This window comes from Bacillus rossius, chromosome 15 (assembly GCF_032445375.1).
Source record: "Bacillus rossius redtenbacheri isolate Brsri chromosome 15, Brsri_v3, whole genome shotgun sequence".
In the NCBI taxonomy this organism is placed as follows: domain Eukaryota; kingdom Metazoa; phylum Arthropoda; class Insecta; order Phasmatodea; family Bacillidae; genus Bacillus; species Bacillus rossius.
This window is the reverse complement of record NC_086342.1, coordinates 14,493,769-14,512,831: the sequence shown is the minus strand read 5'-3', so window position 1 is coordinate 14,512,831 and position 19,063 is coordinate 14,493,769. Positions and strand designations below refer to the sequence as shown.

Genomic DNA, 19,063 nt, shown 5'->3' with positions numbered 1-19,063 from the left:
GCTCTCACCCAACAGAACTGTCAAAGGATTTCTCATGAAGTTGGCACATTAGGTTTATAACGGCTCGTAGCGCGGGACAAGATTGTATGGTGAACTGCGATGAAACCGATATAACAAAAATAAGTCTATGCACCGTGTATGACCAAATATGTAAGTCAGTACTTCGTAAACCATCAAAATGCAACTAAAAATCATGAAATTAATCTAGCGTGATGTTTGTACCCTGGTGTAAGTATGTAAGCCTAACATAGCACAATTCGTAAATAATCAAAACCAAAGGAATAAGTTACTTATGCAGATTTCATAGAGCAAAAGTTTAACTATGAAAACAAATTCTTTTTTTCAAAGACTTAATTAAAATTCCAATGTTGTTAGACTATGGATTAGACACCTGCGAGTACTCGAAATTCAAGTTTCGAGTCGAGTTTTTTAGTAATACTCGAACTCGAGCTCGTGGCTTTTCAAAAACTCGAAATTCGAGCGAGCTTTTCTTGCACTGTACCTTTAGAAAAAAAACCACTCTCATATCGGAATAAAAGTCTTACAACACTATTATCCTTTACTTTATAATGTAACATGATCTACCATATACATTAACACCTCATTTTTACGTACCCGGGATTTACGAATTTCCGTGATTAATTTTTTTTTACTTCTGTAATTTTCCGCATAGCATTAATATATCACTTTCCCGCTTTATGCGGAAGCATTTCCCTCATTTTACGGTAACAGAGCTGCATTTAATAACGTACAATCAGAAACGTTTCGACGAAACAAAAGTTTAAAGTGAATAGTGTGACGTTTATTTATTATAAAATTATAATGCTTTATTTGGCATTGTAAACAACCTAGTCTTTTATTTTCGTTAGCCACGTGTCACGGTAAACAATACAGCCATGAACTAAAACATGTGTGTCTTGAATGCGAAAATTAAGTTCAGTTTAATATATCTCCCCTTAAAACGTTAATGTAACTTGCATGAAATGAGTTGCAAATGTTGTTTTTACATAAAATAGTCAAATAAGTTCTAAAGCAACATAACCAAGTTCCCGTAAAAGTGTGCCGTCTTCGTGCATGTTTGGAGATGCTCGGTTTACATCAATAGAAAATTTTGGAAAGGCAGTTGGCGGCTGTGAATTTGCAAATATTGAAACGTAAACGTTTGTAAATTTTTAGGCAAAACAGCATCCTAAACATTTGAATTTGAATTTTTAATTATTGATACTCTGAAAATACTATTTGATAAACATGTTTATTATTTTATCTTGTGATGCTTAACTCAGTATAGGCCAAGCCAAGTCAGATACGTTTCTGTTGACAAGTTCGATACATCGATATATCGACCACGTGACTAGGAGTAACAAACTTCAATGTACCAACTTGTACGGATTTATTCAACATTTTCTTTCTAACTATTTATTCGTTTTGTTTGTAAAAACCAAAATAATGTACTACAATAGCAAACCTAATAATAATTATTTAAACAACTTTGGTTAGTAGTAGGAATTTTTTTAATAAGAGTTTTACTGTTACAAAATATATATATATTTTTTTTTTGGTACACTGATTTTGAATTAATATGTGAAAAATGCTACTCGCTCGACTTGACTCGTGAGTTTTTGCCTAGAACTTGACTCAAACTCAACTTATAAAAACCCTGCTCGCAGATGTCTACTATGGATTAAAATAAATTACTATTTAATATATTTTTCTGTGAATAATTGGCTTCACAATAAATATATTGATTGTTATATCTGGACACAACGTTGCTCTGGAACACCACAGAGGTATCTTCAAGGGTGTGCCCATAGGAATTTTTTTCCGGTGGTGTCGTTTGCTTTACAAATTATTGACAGTGGTATCCGAAATGAATAATATGATTCAAAATGTCCAGTGATGTTGGTTGCTTTACAAATTATTCACAGTGGTACCCAAAATAAATAATATGATTTAAAACGGCCAATTCCACGAGAATTGGCAGTGTGTCGTAAAGACATGGTACGACCAGCCTGCTCACAAGTTGAGGCGAAGACAGGCCGGGGTCGGGAAGGCCCATGCCGTTTGCTCCGCGACCGGCCGGTCGTGAGGTGTTCGGTGCTATGCGAAGCTGCGAGCAGGGGTAGGAGTTATGCTGTAAAGCTGAGTTTACGATTGATTTCCTTAAGAATTATAACTTAACATCGAGCACACAATTAAGTCAAAACTACATTTCCCAGTTTATGATTGACATAGAAGTCGTCAACTCTAACCAATCACAGCACAAAACACACGGTCGGCCATTGTTCTGAAACGGAGAAGCAGGTTTGAAATAGGTTATTGACAAACGGGATATCTATTTTTCGAAACGGATGATGATCGCAAATGACAAACATACAAATTCCGACCCAAAATTCCTGCCTCGCTCGGTCCAATAATAACACGTAAACTTCCGGTCGAAAGGTTCCCGGTTTGTTGTGATTGGTCGCTTCCCTTAAGGCTTAACGAAAAATATAAAATATAACCATTTCTGTTGAGTCTTAAGTCATCGTATGGTTCGCACACGACCCGTAAAAATTCACACACGACAATCATAAATAGACACCCGGAAAATTCGCGGGTTCAATGACCTCCAGGATAGACTCCAATATCCTCTAAACACTCGGGAAAATGCCAATTGTTCATTGGCTGCTGACTTGTGAGTCGTCTCGACTGGGTGGCCTGTGATTCGACACTTCTAGGAGTAAGGGTCTCTAATTGCCCCTCAGTCCTCCAGATTAACAGTGAACCAATGACAGAATCAGCACTAAGGTAAAATTATTTGAATTTTAGCATAACACGAAATGAACCCGCGAATTTTTCGGGTCTCTAATCTTAAACCATTCCATTAGTTCACATGGAGTCATGTGGTAAGTACACGACTAAGTCTCGAGTCTTAATTCTTAATTTTCAATCGTAAACCCACCTTAAGAAGTGAAAGGCGGTGTCGGGGGGGCGGCCCGCAGGGGACGTGATGGTGCTGATGGGGGCCATCGGGGCGGCGGAGTACGCCAACAGCCAGGGCCAGCTGGAGGAGTTCTGCCGGGCGGGCGATGTGTTGGGAGCTACGCGAGGCTGCGAGCAGGGGTTGGAGGTGTCGGGGGCCGGCCCGCAGGTGACGTGATGGTGCTGATGGGGGCCATCGGGGCGGCGGAGTACGCCAACAGCCAGGGCCGGCTGGAGGAGTTCTGCCGGGCGGGCGATGTGTTGGGAGCTACGCGAGGCTGCGAGCAGGGGTTGGAGGTGTCGGGGGCCGGCCCGCAGGTGACGTGATGGTGCTGATGGGGGCCATCGGGGCGGCGGAGTACGCCAACAGCCAGGGCCAGCTGGAGGAGTTCTGCCGGGCGGGCGATGTGTTGGGAGCTACGCGAGGCTGCGAGCAGGGGTTGGAGGTGTCGGGGGCCGGCCCGCAGGTGACGTGATGGTGCTGATGGGGGCCATCGGGGCGGCGGAGTACGCCAACAGCCAGGGCCAGCTGGAGGAGTTCTGCCGGGCGGGCGATGTGTTGGGAGCTACGCGAGGCTGCGAGCAGGGGTTGGAGGTGTCGGGGGCCGGCCCGCAGGTGACGTGATGGTGCTGATGGGGGCCATCGGGGCGGCGGAGTACGCCAACAGCCAGGGCCGGCTGGAGGAGTTCTGCCGGGCGGGCGATGTGTTGGGAGCTACGCGAGGCTGCGAGCAGGGGTTGGAGGTGTCGGGGGCCGGCCCGCAGGTGACGTGATGGTGCTGATGGGGGCCATCGGGGCGGCGGAGTACGCCAACAGCCAGGGCCGGCTGGAGGAGTTCTGCCGGGCGGGCGATGTGTTGGGAGCTACGCGAGGCTGCGAGCAGGGGTTGGAGGTGTCGGGGGCCGGCCCGCAGGTGACGTGATGGTGCTGATGGGGGCCATCGGGGCGGCGGAGTACGCCAACAGCCAGGGCCGGCTGGAGGAGTTCTGCCGGGCGGGCGATGTGTTGGGAGCTACGCGAGGCTGCGAGCAGGGGTTGGAGGTGTCGGGGGCCGGCCCGCAGGTGACGTGATGGTGCTGATGGGGGCCATCGGGGCGGCGGAGTACGCCAACAGCCAGGGCCGGCTGGAGGAGTTCTGCCGGGCGAGCGGGCTGCGCCCCAAGGCGGTGGCGGAGGTGCGGAAGCTGCGACGGCAGCTGTGCTCGGAGGTGAACGCCAGCGTACCAGGCCTGCAGCTGGCGGTGGACCCCGCCATGGAGCCCCCCAGCGACCGCCAGGCCCTGCTGCTGCGGCAGACGGTGCTGTCGGGGCTGGTGGACCAGGTGGCCCGCCGCGTGCCGCCCGGCGAGGTCAAGGACGATCAGGACAAGCTCAAGTGGAAGAGGGCCTACAGGTACTGCGTTGCTGTCCTCCCGCTTGAAGGTTGAATATAGTAAACTACAATGGTTAACTAAAACAAAGGGAATGGAAATACATACCGAGGGCATCATTATTTCCAAGCTAATGTAACATTTGATCCCCTACTACTTTATTTTTTAAAAATTCAAAAATACTACGTTTTAAAGGTAAATATATAGACTTTCAGAATAAAGTACTTTCATTACTAAGTATTAAAGTTGGGGCTTTATTGATGTACTTTGTAACGAGATTCTACTGTAGATGGAAGTGTGTGGCGTATCTCGATATTGCAAAAAGTGTTGATACGCCCTTCTGGTATGATGCCCTCGATACTTATTAAGGTTAGATCTCACACGTCACGTAACGTAAAATCTGTCGATATACGGCATTTGGTAGGAGTAATTTCGTGGATGGAACGGAAGTAGCATGGAATGAAATGTCTCACCGAGTGTTTTAAGACACTTCTTTGTTGTTACTTTTAAGCTTTTAAACTGGGGTGTGGCATACAGTATATGATATCCTATTTTTACTAATGAATCGACCCACTGGGAAAAAGTGTCAATAAAGCAAGTAATTTAGTGATATATTAATTCGGGAGGTTTTACAGTATAAAACAGAGGTGGCAAGTCAAGTATGACATTAAAATACAGTACTAATTTACATAAGTGCATCGTAGGCATGGCATAAGTGAGAATACTATTCATTTCACATCCAATGTGACTTCATATCATGCACTTAGTTAAATTGCAGTGCATCTTATAAGAATAGTTATGTAGTTTCTTTGTAGGGGAACTGGAGATTTAAAACAAGGAATGTGGTATCTTACATCTTGATTAAATAGTGATTAAAAATTGAGACGTGCAGTCGTGAAGAAACAGGTCTGGCGGCAGGTGCGAAGGCGTGGAGGACCCGGCGTTCCTGCACCCGTCCTCTGTGCTGTTCCGCTCCTGCCCCGACTGGGTGGTGTACCAGGAGACGTTCGAGACCAGCAAGCAGTACCTGCGCGGCGTCACGGCCATCGAGCCCCAGTGGCTGCCCACGTTCGCGCCCGGCCTCTGCTCGCTGTCCCCGCCCCTCGCGGAGCCCCCGCCCCGCTTCAGCCCGGAGGACGGCGAGGTCCTGTGCCACGTCAGCGGCACCTTCGGTGAGCTTGTGAACGTTGCGAGACCCCTGCCCTCCCAGCTAAATATTTTTGACGTGACAATGTCTAATAAATCGATGAACGCCGGCTGCGCGCACGAAAAAGTGTCCCGTTACACTGTGTGCCGTTACGCTCATTTTACATTTCTCTTTGCTAACCTGAACCTCCTAGCATTGCGACCGAGTCTGTGGCGTAATTCTGTTTTCATGCATTTCAATGTAATATTTTCATTCCTCTTTGCTAACCCGTTCGTCCTAGCATTGCTGCAAAGTCCGTGGCGCAAATATATTATTTTTGACTGCATCTTGGTGTTGGGTAAGCCATTTTCCTTCACTTCATCCTTGAAACACTCCCATTCGTTTCCTACCTTTCCGATCATCGTCCTATCCTTAACAGAATAACACAGATTGGAAGAAGTTAAATAGCAAACATGTATAAAAGTTATAGTTAAAGTAATAAACATTTTAATTAATGAGTACAAATAAAAGTAAATTTATCAATTAAATTGTAGATTTAATTTAACTCCTTCTTTGTATCCATACAAAATAGTGATAATTCAATAAAAATGATTCAATTTTATTCATAAAAATATATGCAATCATTTCGACAATGTTTTGTTATGACGTCACGTTAAACTATTGTCCGTAAACCGACTTTACAGACAACTAATTTTCTTTTAAACTTCTTTTTTGTATATGTAAGTATTAATAAGTCAATGTTTTTTTGAGTGGTGTATATGTTACAAAACAGTATAATCAGACGTTATGGATATTAATATGTGTTATTTGCACGTGCTATGTGTTTTAAGAATGTACTTTGGATTTTAAGAGACATTTTAAATCTTGACTATTTTTTTATGTAATTATTCACAATTAAGCCGTGATTGGATTCAGTTTCATCTTTCAGACAATAAAACACGAATTAAAAAGTAAGAAAATATTTTTATTTCATATAACAAATTGTAACAAGCTCTTGGTGGCGAGGCGCTTTTAAGATTCACTATCACTCATTTAACAATCATCGTCCATACAACGGTCGTTTCAACAACAGACATCTTTACAATTGGAAGTTAATGTGCAAATTATTTACTTTTAATGGATTTAAATTTAAATTTCATTCCAAGCCAACGGTGAAATACCGCTACTGTGTATACGTCCGTAAAAGAATGTCCCAGTTTCATTGGGCTCATTTGAAACATCTCGAAATCAACCAACGTAAGCTGGTAATGGAAGAATGCATTGGCTAAAAGTTTGTTTTTGTGAGTTTTTTGTTTATTAGAGCAAGATTTATCATGATAGCTACATTTTTTTTATATTCCCGACAATGTAACAGTTTCACCGTGTTCAATGCCTTCCCACAGGTTAGTTACCTCGTAACAGTAGTGCCAAATCCACTCGATTTTAAGGCTTACCTTGATTGTGATTCTTCGTACTCTAAAAGTAGTTAGTGTCTCAAAATTAATGGCCTCCTCCACTTCGAATTTGCATTGTTGTGAGTTTTAAACTAAATATTTAAAATTAATTGCTTCTTAATTCATAGATTATTTTCAGAGAAACTAAGGACGATAAGAGGAGAGGTCTTATATTTGAGTTAAATTTGGTAGTCCGGCATATTACACAAATGTCACCGAGAGTAGATACTAAGCAGGATGCCCAAAAATTGTTCGTTCAAGAGTGAACCAGCTGCGGTTGAGTCATCGAGTGCCCTAGTGCAGGTAATGGTGACAAACTTGATGAAGTCCAAAACCTAACTGTTCATATACCACATTTTTGTAACTAGATATGTACGTGTTTACACGAAACCACTAGCATTATATTTCATCTTTTAATAGTCGTAACCGTAAGCAAGTCACAAACACTGAAATGGCATTAGTAAGATTCTGTTTGAAAATAGAGTAGGTGGAGAGAGATAGTAGGTCTGCTATGAAGATGTTAGGGGCTAGTTTTTCTTTATTTCTTTCGGAAATTTGCAAAATAGTTATGTACCTATGAATTATTATTATTATTTTAAATTAGACGAGGGAATTTGAAGTTTCGGTCAGGTGCATACAGGGTTTTTTCGGAAAGTAATAGGACTGAGTCGATTTAAAAAAAATTATTGAGCCAATCGTTACAATTCTTTAAAAACTTTCAAAGTAGGCTCCTCCTGCGTCGATGCAGCGCTGTCACCGTGATTTCCAAGCATTGAAGGCATCACGGAAGGCATTCTCCGGAATAGCCTTGAGAGCCGCGGTGCAAGCTGCTCGGATCCCCTCTGTCGTCTCAAAATGCTCGCCTTTCATCGGCCTTTTTCAAGCGAGGAAACAAAAAGAAGTCCCGCGGGGGGGGGGGGGGGGGAGCCACACCTGGGCTGTAGGCCGGCCGCGGAAGCTTTGGGGATGCCGGCCTTGGTCAGGTAGCCGTTCGAACGTCTCTGTCGCAGATTTACCGAGTTTCACGCAGAATTTGATCGCGTACCTCTGCTCTTGACGAGCGCTGCATTTTCGGCCTGCACCGCTCGCAGAAACACATCGCGCGAAAAAGCCTGTCCCGTCTCTCCAGCTGCTCGTTGTTTGGCTAGGAACCCCCTCTACCGAATCCAGTACAGTTGCGGCGGAAGAAAATCAGTCCTATTACTTTCCGGACAAACCCTGTAGGTATCACGGGAATTGTCGCTAGAGAGGCAGCGTCGCAGCGAGTGCCCCTGTGACCGCAGGGAGGTCGGCGTGGGAGCTGCCCGTGGTGGAAGTGCCGTTCCCGCCCGGCCCCGACGCCTATAAGTGGTTCGCGACCTTCCTGCTGGACGGCTCCGTGTGCCCCGCCCTGCAGCGGTTCCGCAAGCAGCTGCTCTCGTCCCCCGCCACCATGGTGAAGACCTGGGCCAAGTGAGTGCCCCCCGCCGGGCGGTCTGCCGGTGTCGCAGTCGAGTTGGAGCTCAGGCCTGTCAAATCCTCAAGTGCCATCACTAGTCACGGAAATCTCGCGCATTCATTTAGTCGCAAGCTAGAATGCAAACCTCCACACTGTCGCACTGTGTTCGTGATTGGCATGCAGTTGTTTGGACACGCCCCTCTACGACTGTGAGCCAACGATTTCCAGCTAGGAGAGAAGTAAGCGAATCAGGTAGTGCCAAATAACAAGGATAAAAATGTTCTCGCTAAGAAATCAACCAATGGGAAAGAAAACATGGGTCGAGCACACCTATAACTTTGAATTCTATCCTGAGGCCAGATGAATCCGCGAAATTTCCGGGACTCTAGCCATCACATATTTAGTATTCGAAGGGTTTGATCTTCGAAGGAAAATGATTTGAATAAAAATATTAGAGAAAATAAAATAAATTAAAAAATTCAAACCTGATACCTAGAGACAAGATTTTATAGTTTTATTTTCTTGGAAATTTCTTTTTTAAAACAAGATTTCAGTGTTATTGTTTTTAATTTTTTTTTAAATCTCAGAAATGTCTTTAACAACCTTTTTTTTTTAGTTTGGATGTAAACTAAAAAAATTTGTGATTAGTAACATGCAATAAAAGTAAGGAACTGTAGATGTAAGCAATGCCGAGCAGGGTTCCGGGCGTAAGCTGTACCGCGGTGCTGGGATGTTGGCAGCTTGCAGCCCAGGACGAGCGCGCTGCTCAACGCGCTCACGGCACGCCAGGTGCGGTCCAGGGGCAGGCTGCTGGAAGCGTGGCAGAAGGATCGCTTGTGTGGGTATCGCCCTGCACCGTGTGGTTTCAAGTTCTTTTTATTTATTTCTTTTATTTTTTTTATTTGTGTTCCATCGAGCCTTCTTTTGGTAAAAAAACCATAAGGCTATGGAACATGTCATTTACATATTTAGAGTTTTTATATATATATATACACACACACATACACACACACACACACAGAGAGAGAGTGTGTTTTACATACACAGTTTTAGATACACATACATATTAGTTTTACATACATATATGTACCTTTGAAGTAAAAACAAACATTGATAAAATTTTTTCAGATAATCTGAATTACAAATATTACATTAATTCTTTTATACATACACAGACATGGTATGTCAAGCAATTTATTATATTTATTAAGTAAGAAGAAAGAAAAAAAAAATTATAGACTCTTGGGTCTTGTGTAAGCTTCGACTAATTGAATCAAATCAAAGCTTTTTTTTTTATATTTGATTAGACTGAGCCAGGAAATTTGCTATTCGTTTCATTCAAAGCTTTGAACGTAATATGTACATAGCTCCTTAAGTGTTGCGAAGCATAACATATGAAAAGCCTTAGATGCACTTGTCCTGTTACATTTCATTTTAATGTAAGATTTTAACTAATTTTATTTTACCAAGATATTTAAACTGATTACCAATAGTAGATAAGTTTTTATAATAAATGTTTGATTAAAGTAACTTTAATTTTTGAAATTAATTATGAGTTAATACTACATTGCCAAAGTTTTATTTTTGTGTTATGTACTTTCAACATATCATTAATTCATTAGGATACCTTACCTTCAACTATTTGTTTTACTCCTGATTTTTGTATTATGTTTGATACAGCCTTGCTGAGGTAAACAAAATAGCAATTGAACTTTACAAACACTTTTACCATTCAATATCGTGTCTGCTTCGCATCCATAAATTTGCGTTCGCACAGGTGTGTAGTCTCGTGGGATGTACATTCCTTTCAAACAAACGTTCGCGCCGACGCAAGCTTGCCCATCGCACATGTGTACTTAATACCAATTGGGTGCAGCTGTTGCCTTGTTGCGCAGAGGCCGACTTGTGCAGTCGGCTAGGGGAAGAGTCCAGTGTCACGTGTGTCTGGTGTGGTGTTGTTTCAGACTTGCTGTCGGAAGTTCAGCAGTGGTTGCCGGAGTCCGCGCACAGCGACCTGGCTGCCACTTGGCCTCCGGTTTAAGTTCCTCGCGAGAACGACTATCACACTATCAGCTAGTCTCAAGTTATCTATGTTCATGAAATATTTAATTTAATACTGTTCTTGTAGGCAAGTAATGGAGAACTCGAGTCTGATGGTCAAAATTCTAGCTCTCTGCTGCAGGCTCATCGAGAGAAAATTCGGTTTGGGGGGGGGGGGGGGGGGGGGGGGGGGGGCTGTAAAATGTCAAGATTATTTTTAATGCTTCAGTTTTCTCTGACAATAAGAAAATTACAAGTCTAGTGTTCTAACAGAATTCATTAAAAACCTTTAAGAGTTATGCAATATGTGCATTAGGGGTCTGTCTGCGAGTATTTAAAAAAAACATTCGTGAATAATTTTATACTCCAATTCAACACATTTGAAATTTAATATGTTTTTTTAATAATATTTAATACTTATAGGTAGGTCTACATGATGTGGGACTCATTTACAAATAAATTTTTAAGTGTATCATGTATGAGGCAAATATGTTTTATTATTGAGAAATTTAGACTTGTTTTCTGCAAAATTATTTATATTTAGATTTTGTACGAACAAACCATCAGTGATTATGAATTCAAATGATTAATAATACTCTTTTTTATGTATGTCATATGTTATATCAACGAAACAATTATCAAACTTAAAATTTTACTTCTTCCCCTCCCCACTCCCAACTGTTTTTACACCTCTTTATTATGATTCCATGTATATACCTCTCTTTTCCATGATAGAATTTTAATTAATTTTTCTTGGTCTCCTATGATATGAAGTGTGGAAATAAAAAATCACTGTATGTTAAATTTATAGTTAATATTCATGAATAATAGGTATGATATTTGATTCTAATTAAAAAAAAAAACAGAATTCGAAGAAGCCTCGTGCGCAGATCACATTTGCATGCAGTCAGGGCCACAGTAATGTTTAGTCTATAGGTTTTTTTTTTTGTGTGGGGTTAAAATTTAAAATAAATTGTATAATTTGAAAACAAAAATGTTACGCTCCAATCTATGGATACCTTCTTTTTTTTTGTCAGATGGTGTTTTATTGTATAGTTACACACACTATAAAATGGTGTATGCAAGATTTTATTCTAAATAAAGAAAGTGTTGAGAAAAACATGCCAGCTGTGGCGATGGTGAATGCTGGATTGTCTTTACTTTGTTCAGGAAATTTTAATTTGGTCTGAAAAAGTCCGGGAAATTTTATTAAAAAATTTGTTTGGCCACCTTGTATTCAGTCCTCATGTGTTTTTTTTTAAATAGTGAGAGTTCTGATTTAAAACCCTTAACTTACCATAACTGTTTAGTCTTTCTTGAATATAGCATTCAAAATGATGTATAGCAAGCTTAGACATATTAGATATTAGCTACAGATTTGTGATGATTGTGTGTTTTATTTTATGCTGTGGAAGAATTCTTAAGATTGTATCAGTGACACTATGAATGTAGTGGCTCAAGTAGTAACTAAATTATTTATAATAGACAATATTTAGAACGAAAACTCTTGTATCTACATGTGAATCAGTCACTGCTGCTTTGTAAATATGTAAATATAAGGTGAAGAAAAATTAATATACATAATGAGTTTATTCAGTAGTCTGGTCTTGATAATTGTGTAAAAAAAAACTGCAGATGGAGTGAATGAAACATCCAATAAGTGAACAGGATTGAGAATGGTGATGACGGAGTGTACACACTTTGTACTTTAGACAGCCTTATTTATTTTTAGTGACTTGATGGTTTGATTACTCAATACATACGTGGCGGACAGTCTGAGACTTGTGTGGCTTTTTTTTTGTAAGTCTGTTTTATTTACAAGTCATTTTTGTGGTAGATGGCGTAACATCCTTTTAGCCTTTCTGAGACATACTCAGAAATCATTCTTAAATATTGAGCATGACAAGAAAAGAATACCTATATATTTTCAACATATGAACATAAAAAATGTAACATAAAATTGTTAAATATTTTTTTCTGTTTCATTTTATATTGCATATTTTGTTGTGCTAAGGTAAATTATTTGTATTAGTGTTGACATTAAATAAAAATCCAGTGTGTTATTTAAAGTTTTTTTTTAATCTAGTTGGTTAAAATCTGATTTTATTCTATTAAGAATTATTAGGGTTGTGCACATATATCATAGTGACATCAACAAAATATTCAGGAAATTTACATTTGTTGTCTAAAATTATGTTTTTACTTTTAAAAATAAACTAAACAAATGTTTTCACATTCAATTAATTTTTTTAACACCTATATTAATTTACTTTGTTATATGAAATTGTTTACTAGTTGAAGTCAGCTACAGTAATATTTAATTTGAAACATATCCATCCAGTTATGATGGATGACCTCAAATAAAAGTTACCTTAAAATATAGCATTTGTGTGTACGCCTACCTAGTATGTATATAAGATTATCTTAATTTTAAAAGATGGAATATATGACAACCTGAACTGTAAGGGATACCAAAAATAAATAAAAAAAATTCAACATAAACCTATACTGAGTGTAATATACAAAAATTAGATGATCTTAAGTATATAAATACACTCATCACTGATAGACTCTGTAACGCTGTATGAATTCTATTTTCATGCACTTACAGTGTAAAATTTTCATTGCTCTTTGCTAACCTGTTCCTCCTAGCATTGCTGCTGAGTCCGTGGTGCAACGATAATATGCATGGGGGCATAATGTTATACTATAATGAAGATGATAGTTTCAGTATTTTTTAGTAACAAAGTAGCAAAGAGCTGTGGTTTAGTTTGCAGAGTTTTGGCCGCATACAGTACATCTGTTTAATATTATACAAGTTGTTGGCCTCCACTTGTACATGTTACTCTACCAACCTCTGTTGCCAAGTTGCCATACATTTTAATTGTCGAATGCTAATGTTGTTGCAAACTCTATTGAATTAAGCCCCTTCATATGAATCGTACAGCCAAAATGGTTGCCACCCTGGTGAAAATTGAATCGAAACCACAGCAAGGAAGATTATTGACTGACCAGAGACAATTTACATCCAAAGTAGTTTTTTCAAGAGGGATAATATCGAAATAAATTGAATTTTTGATAAATATTTTGTTTATTAAATTTGAGTGTTTGTTATATTTATCTTTTTTCAAAGGGCACCTTACAACTAACAAATCTTAAATGCAAGATGGCTCTACAATTTAACATTAGCTCAAGTTTCACTAGAGGCCAAGCTTACATGTGAAATGTCTCTTTTCATTTCAATTTGATTATTACAGGAATTAAAAATAATTTCAATTTTCAAAAGATATACAAAACCCTAATTTTTTTAAAGAAATTTCAGAAGTGTGCTCACGACGAGGTCTTTATGTTTTACGAGCAACAAACATGCATTCACACTTCACACCAAACAGAACTCCGTGTCACCACATGAATCTGTGCAACTGATCGGAATCCGGCCAGGTGAATGTCCTCGTAACGAACATGTAGATGGTTGCAGCGTTGACCGCCGAGTAGACTGCGAACTCCAGCAGGAGCTGCCACCACGACAGGCGCGAAACATGCAGTCGCAGGAGGAGGTACGGCAGGATGAAGTACCTGAACTCCAACAGTTTCTGCGGCACCAGGGACAAGACCACGCACAGCGCAAAGGGGAGCCGCACCGTCGCGCTGCCGTCCGCCAGGGCCCCGAGCGAGGCGGAAACGGCGAAGAGGTAGACGGGTGCGAGCAGGTATCTGGCGAGGAGGTGGCGCTCGTAAACGCGTTTCCACACGTAGAAGGTGTAGTGCCTGTTGTCGGCGAGCAGGTACGGATGCACGTGGGTGTTGAAGTGGATCACGATCAGCGTAACGGCCAGGAGGGACGCGGTTTGCACCTTGCGAGTCCTGAGCCGGCTGAAGACGCTCCCCGCGTCGGCCAGCAGGAACGGGAAGCCGAAGAACAGGGAGAACAGCGAGAAGTAGCAGAGCTGAGGGAAGTGCAGAACCGCTTGATGGGCCGTCTTGTCACCGACGACTATCCCCTTGTTCCACGCCACAAAGCAAAGGAAGCCAGCACAAACTGCACACGTAAACACAGTCTCTCGAATAAGATCTTTCACCAATGCTGCAAAAGACGAGTCCTTCCAAGCACTCGAAACTGCTTCCGCTAGAAACTGCAAAGAGATAAAAAAAGTGAAAATTATCGAGACAACTGTGGTTTTTTTAACACATTTATTTAAAAAAGTTAGCTAACATAAATAACAGAATATTGTGACCCTATAAAGACAATAAAATTTGTGCATCCATACTTCATGTTTGAATGTCGCTACGTAACTTGCCTTCAAATGGTGGAGAACTCCGTCATCGGAGCCAGCTGTTTTTCTGCCTCGTCGCTCGGCCGAGCGTGTCAGGACTTTGGCAACCGTCTCGAGCAGAACGAAACCAACCCAAATTATATTGGTCTGGCGTGTAACCACAGCCAAGAGACCTGGAATTAAATAACCACTTCTACAGTAAAACAAAATTGAAATCTTGTTACATACATGCAAATTTCATTTGGGTCCATGCTTAAGTACAGCATGCGCACACAGTTTTAGTTACAATAGACTTACATCCTTTGCATAGGCCTGAGCAAATATTAGTTTTTTTTTTTTAAGTTCAAATAGAATACGAATACCAAATTATTCTCAAATACAAATATTGAATTTGAATAATAAGAATTAGAATTGGAATCCCATTACAATTTTTATTAGGTACTTTACAACATAATAACATATACATATTTACTTACTGATACAATCTATGTAGAATTAGAATTTTTAGCATTTAAAATTTAAAAGTTCTTCGGTTTTTTTTAAATTTTTTTGTGGAGAAACACAAGCTGCTCTACATTTTCAGGGAGTAGAGACACTTCTAAAAGTCACAATGTTGCCAGCTGGTGAGAAAAGTCTCTTACTGCAAACTCGTGTGACAGGTAAAGGCAAGTAGTATTTTCTTGCTACCCAGTGTATGTTTTATTGGGTAAAATAAGTAAACGCATTTCCCCCCCATATGATTACTCCGGGCAAATGTTGGGGTCGTTTTTCATTAAGGCCAGGTTGATTTCTTCCTAGCATCCCTGTACTGAGTAGTCTTGATGTCACTGTCGACAAGATGTACACCCACCAAAATTTTTTAAATTAAATTAAATTCCCCTTAATCCTTCTCAAACATTAGGAAAGGATATAGATGCAGCATTAGCCGTCAGACGTGCAGTTTTTCTCCCATTTTTGTTCATCTGATTTTCACATACCAACATGGTGGATGTTTGTGTATATTTGAATCAGCTGTTGTAGCCTGCAATGTTATGGCCTGAAATACACTAGAAAATAATATGGCGTTTTTTCTGTTTCATCTCTCCCTTCCCCTTAAAAAAAATGTGTAGACAGTCACCTGTAGCAGCGGAGAGCAACCTGCGCTCATGCAAGTGCAGCAGATACATTAGCATCACCAGCAGTGTCGACAACACGTCAGTGTAGTACAGGAACGTGAAGAAGTACAGCACTGGGAATGTTGCCAGGTTCAGGGTCGATACCAGATTTAACTCCTGCAGAGAAAAAGAAAATGTATCGTATGCAACTCAATTACTGATCAAATGATGATTATATTTTATAACTTTGCGCATGTATCCCTTATGTGCTTATAATTTTAATACGTAATGTTATAAAGTTCTTAGTTCAAAAGATTAAGCTTATATAACTCAACACGACCACATTCTTTAAAGAATGTTTATTTTTGCTTGAAAATCAGAGGATTTTGCTACAGGCTATACTACTGAATAAACCTTTAAATATAATTGCCATTGCCAACAGCTAAAAAAAAAAAAAAAAAAAACACGGGTGAACTGGTATCGACACAATCAAAATGGTTGTCTTTAATATCATGGGTTTTTAATTATTTTTTTTTTACAACAGCTTGGTGTATAGATTTGGTATCACAATATTTTGGACCAACAAGACATAAATATTTAAGAAAATATTATATGAAAAAAAAAATATTTCAGCAGTTTCTGTTCGTAAATACACAATGCTTGCTTAATAATGCTACATGCCTAAAATGCTCAGTGTAAGAAGTGAACAGAATTTACAAGGACAATTTTCAATGGTGGGAGAAAATACCCAGTAATGTTTACAGAATTTCACAGTGTGTGTGTACCGGTGGGGGGGGGGGGGGGGGAGAAGGAGGGGATAGAGTGGGATAGAACCCTTTTGCCTGCTGTTTGCTTTCCAAATTATTTCTTTATGTTGCGGGGAATGGTTAGATTTCTTAGGATTTCCCGCACCCAGAGCGACAATTACACAGGAACATGATTATAATGATGATGGGTTGGAGAGAATAGGCCCTTCACTCTGTATTTTGGTTTAGTAAGTGTATTACTTCTCACAGTAAAAGAAATTTCACTTAAAGTTTTTTAAAAAAATTTCTCACCTTCCTTGATGGATACAGCTTAGTTTGTATGCAGTAGAGCACATAAAAGTTGGCTATGGAGCCGACGACATTAACGAACCGCAGGAAGTACAGACTGCACATGTCGCAGCCCATCAGAGCCGTGAGAGGAGTCAGGGCTCCCACAGAGACCAAGTAGAGCCCCGGCAATGTAGTGATCTTGGGGTCCCACTGAAACATGACATACACTTGTTCATTTATATTTCTTCAATAAGTTCTGTGGAGTTTTTGCCACAAACGAGTTACAGGAAAGGTCATAAATACTAGTTTACAGAAGTAACATGCTAACTTTACAAACAAAATAATGGTTATGTAATACATTAAATACTGTTGGTATCGTGGAACAAAATCTTCACGTCCTTAAAACTCATTACTAAAAAAATTTAGTATTGACTAATTTATTGACCCATTTGACATACATAATTATTATTATTATTATTACTTATTAACCTGCAATTGGGCTTTCACCCGGTGGCAAGAACTCCCACTCACTCCCCTCTCCCCCCCCCCCCCCCCCCCTCCATCAGCTTTCTCCTCAGCTCCCTCCCATCCCTGACCTCCACCATTTCCTCCCCCAGCCCATTCCACTCCCTCCCCGTCCTCACCAGGAAGGTGTTCCGCCCTCTCTCCGTCCGCCTCCACACCCTCTGGAGCTTACATCTGTGGTCTCTTCGTCCTCTGTACTCCCCTCTATGTACTTTGCTTCCCAATTGCCCCCATCCCCCTTCCCCCTTCAGCACCTTGAACAACCTGACCAACCTTTCCACTCTTCTTCTCCTCTGTAACGTTTCCCACCCCAACTCCTTAATCATTTCCGTTGGGCTATGCAGTTTCCCATCCTGCCCCTCCCTCCTTCTCCACATTCCCATCACCCACCTAGCCGCTCTGCGCTGCACCCCTTCCAGCTCCTTCACCTCAGTCACCAGGTAGGGGTCCCAGACCGCCGCCGCATACTCCAACATTGGCCTGACCAATGTGGAGTATGCCTTCTCCTTTGTCCTCCTCCCAGCTCCCTGCAGGGTCCTACCAAGCAACCCCAGCGCCTGCCTTCCCCTCCTGACCACCCCCTCTATGTGCTCCGCCCATCCTAGGTCATTTTTCAGTGTCACCCCCAGGTACTTATATCCTGCTGCCTCTCTTATCTCCTGCCCCTTCCAGTAATATACATTTCGTGTGACTTTCCTCCTCTTTGTAAATCTGACAACTTTTGTCTTACCAACATTCAAGGACATTCCATTTTTCTCCGTCCATTGCTCCAACCTTATCAAGTCCTCTGCTAAACATCCCCCTTCCCCCACAACCTCATACACTACACAGTCATCTGCAAATAGCCTCCATCTGGCTTTCATGCCCTCCCCCAGATCGTTTATCATAATTGTGAACAACAGAGGCCCCAGCACACTCCCCTGTGGCACCCCCGACGTCACTTCCCCCTCCTCGGAGCTTTCCTCACCCACTCTCACTCTTTGTCTCCTATTCCTCAGGAAATCACCCACCCAGTTTACCACCCTTCCATCCCTCACCAGCAACTCAACCTTTTCCATTAACCTCCTATGGGGGACCTTATCAAACGCCTTTTCAAAATCTATAAAGATTGCATCTATCTGCTTCCCCCCGTCCACCGCTTCCACCAGGTCTTCAAAGATTAATAAAAACAAATCATATCACTATATTTTGGACTGATAACACAAAATACAAATCTATATTCAAAATTATAAGTTAAAATAACGACATGAGTACCTCATAAAACATTCCACTACAATACTTCTGTGCTTGAGGAATATGAAAAACTTCGTCCAAATAAGGTTCATGTTGTACTTCGTTTATTAAGTTAAATAACATGATGGTTACTGCAGAGAATATTCCAATCGCAAAGTAATTAATATATTCGTGACCTAACATAACTAACGAGAGAAATGTGTCTCCTGTGTATTTGAACTTACACAAAATAAAAATTCACATCGAAACCGCAAACATTCATAATTACAGCAGACGACGTTGGCAAAACACGTGTCAGATCAACGATAAACAAAACAAAATTCTTCTGGACAATTTCCAAATCGTACGTGGAATAGAAAATAGAATGAGTTATTTTGTGTTCAATTTTACACTTTAATATGAAACAATTTATTTTATCAAAAATATAACAATACACTGTCATTAAAATAAATAAAAAAATAAATTAATATTTTTTTCAAATCTTTCATTTCTTAATACTGCAAATGAATT

The 19,063-nt window shown here is 40.7% G+C and overlaps 2 protein-coding genes across 2 annotated transcripts in view; one reads left to right on the top strand and one right to left on the bottom strand.

Annotated features, from left to right (window-relative positions):
* Positions 1-12,542, top strand: part of LOC134539456 (probable ATP-dependent RNA helicase kurz) — a 28,477-nt gene extending 15,935 nt beyond the window's left edge. The window contains exons 12-16 of the mRNA XM_063381506.1: positions 4,025-4,355; positions 5,251-5,504; positions 8,196-8,364; positions 9,091-9,188; positions 10,315-12,542. Of these exons, the coding sequence (XP_063237576.1) occupies positions 4,025-4,355; positions 5,251-5,504; positions 8,196-8,364; positions 9,091-9,188; positions 10,315-10,391 (929 nt within the window). The 3' untranslated portion in view covers positions 10,392-12,542. The remainder of the gene's footprint in view (positions 1-4,024; positions 4,356-5,250; positions 5,505-8,195; positions 8,365-9,090; positions 9,189-10,314) is intronic.
* A 920-nt stretch (positions 12,543-13,462) lies between these two features.
* Positions 13,463-18,953, bottom strand: LOC134539455 (putative Dol-P-Glc:Glc(2)Man(9)GlcNAc(2)-PP-Dol alpha-1,2-glucosyltransferase). Its single transcript, XM_063381504.1, has 5 exons — positions 18,575-18,953; positions 16,817-17,005; positions 15,782-15,935; positions 14,689-14,837; positions 13,463-14,523 (listed from the first exon to the last, which is right to left on the bottom strand). The coding sequence occupies exons 1-5, from the start codon at positions 18,734-18,736 to the stop codon at positions 13,792-13,794; spliced, it is 1,386 nt and encodes a 461-aa protein (XP_063237574.1). The 5' UTR covers positions 18,737-18,953; the 3' UTR covers positions 13,463-13,791.
* Between the last annotated feature and the right edge of the window lie 110 nt (positions 18,954-19,063).

Coding starts and splice junctions, on each gene's coding strand:
- LOC134539455 (XM_063381504.1), bottom strand. CDS start 18,736: ATGTTAGGTCACGAATATATTAATTACTTTGCGATTGGAATATTCTCT. Junction 15,936..16,816: donor AGCTGTATCCATCAAGGAAG/GTGAGAAATTTT, acceptor TTTTCTCTGCAG/GAGTTAAATCTGGTATCGAC. Junction 14,838..15,781: donor GTTGCTCTCCGCTGCTACAG/GTGACTGTCTAC, acceptor ATTTAATTCCAG/GTCTCTTGGCTGTGGTTACA.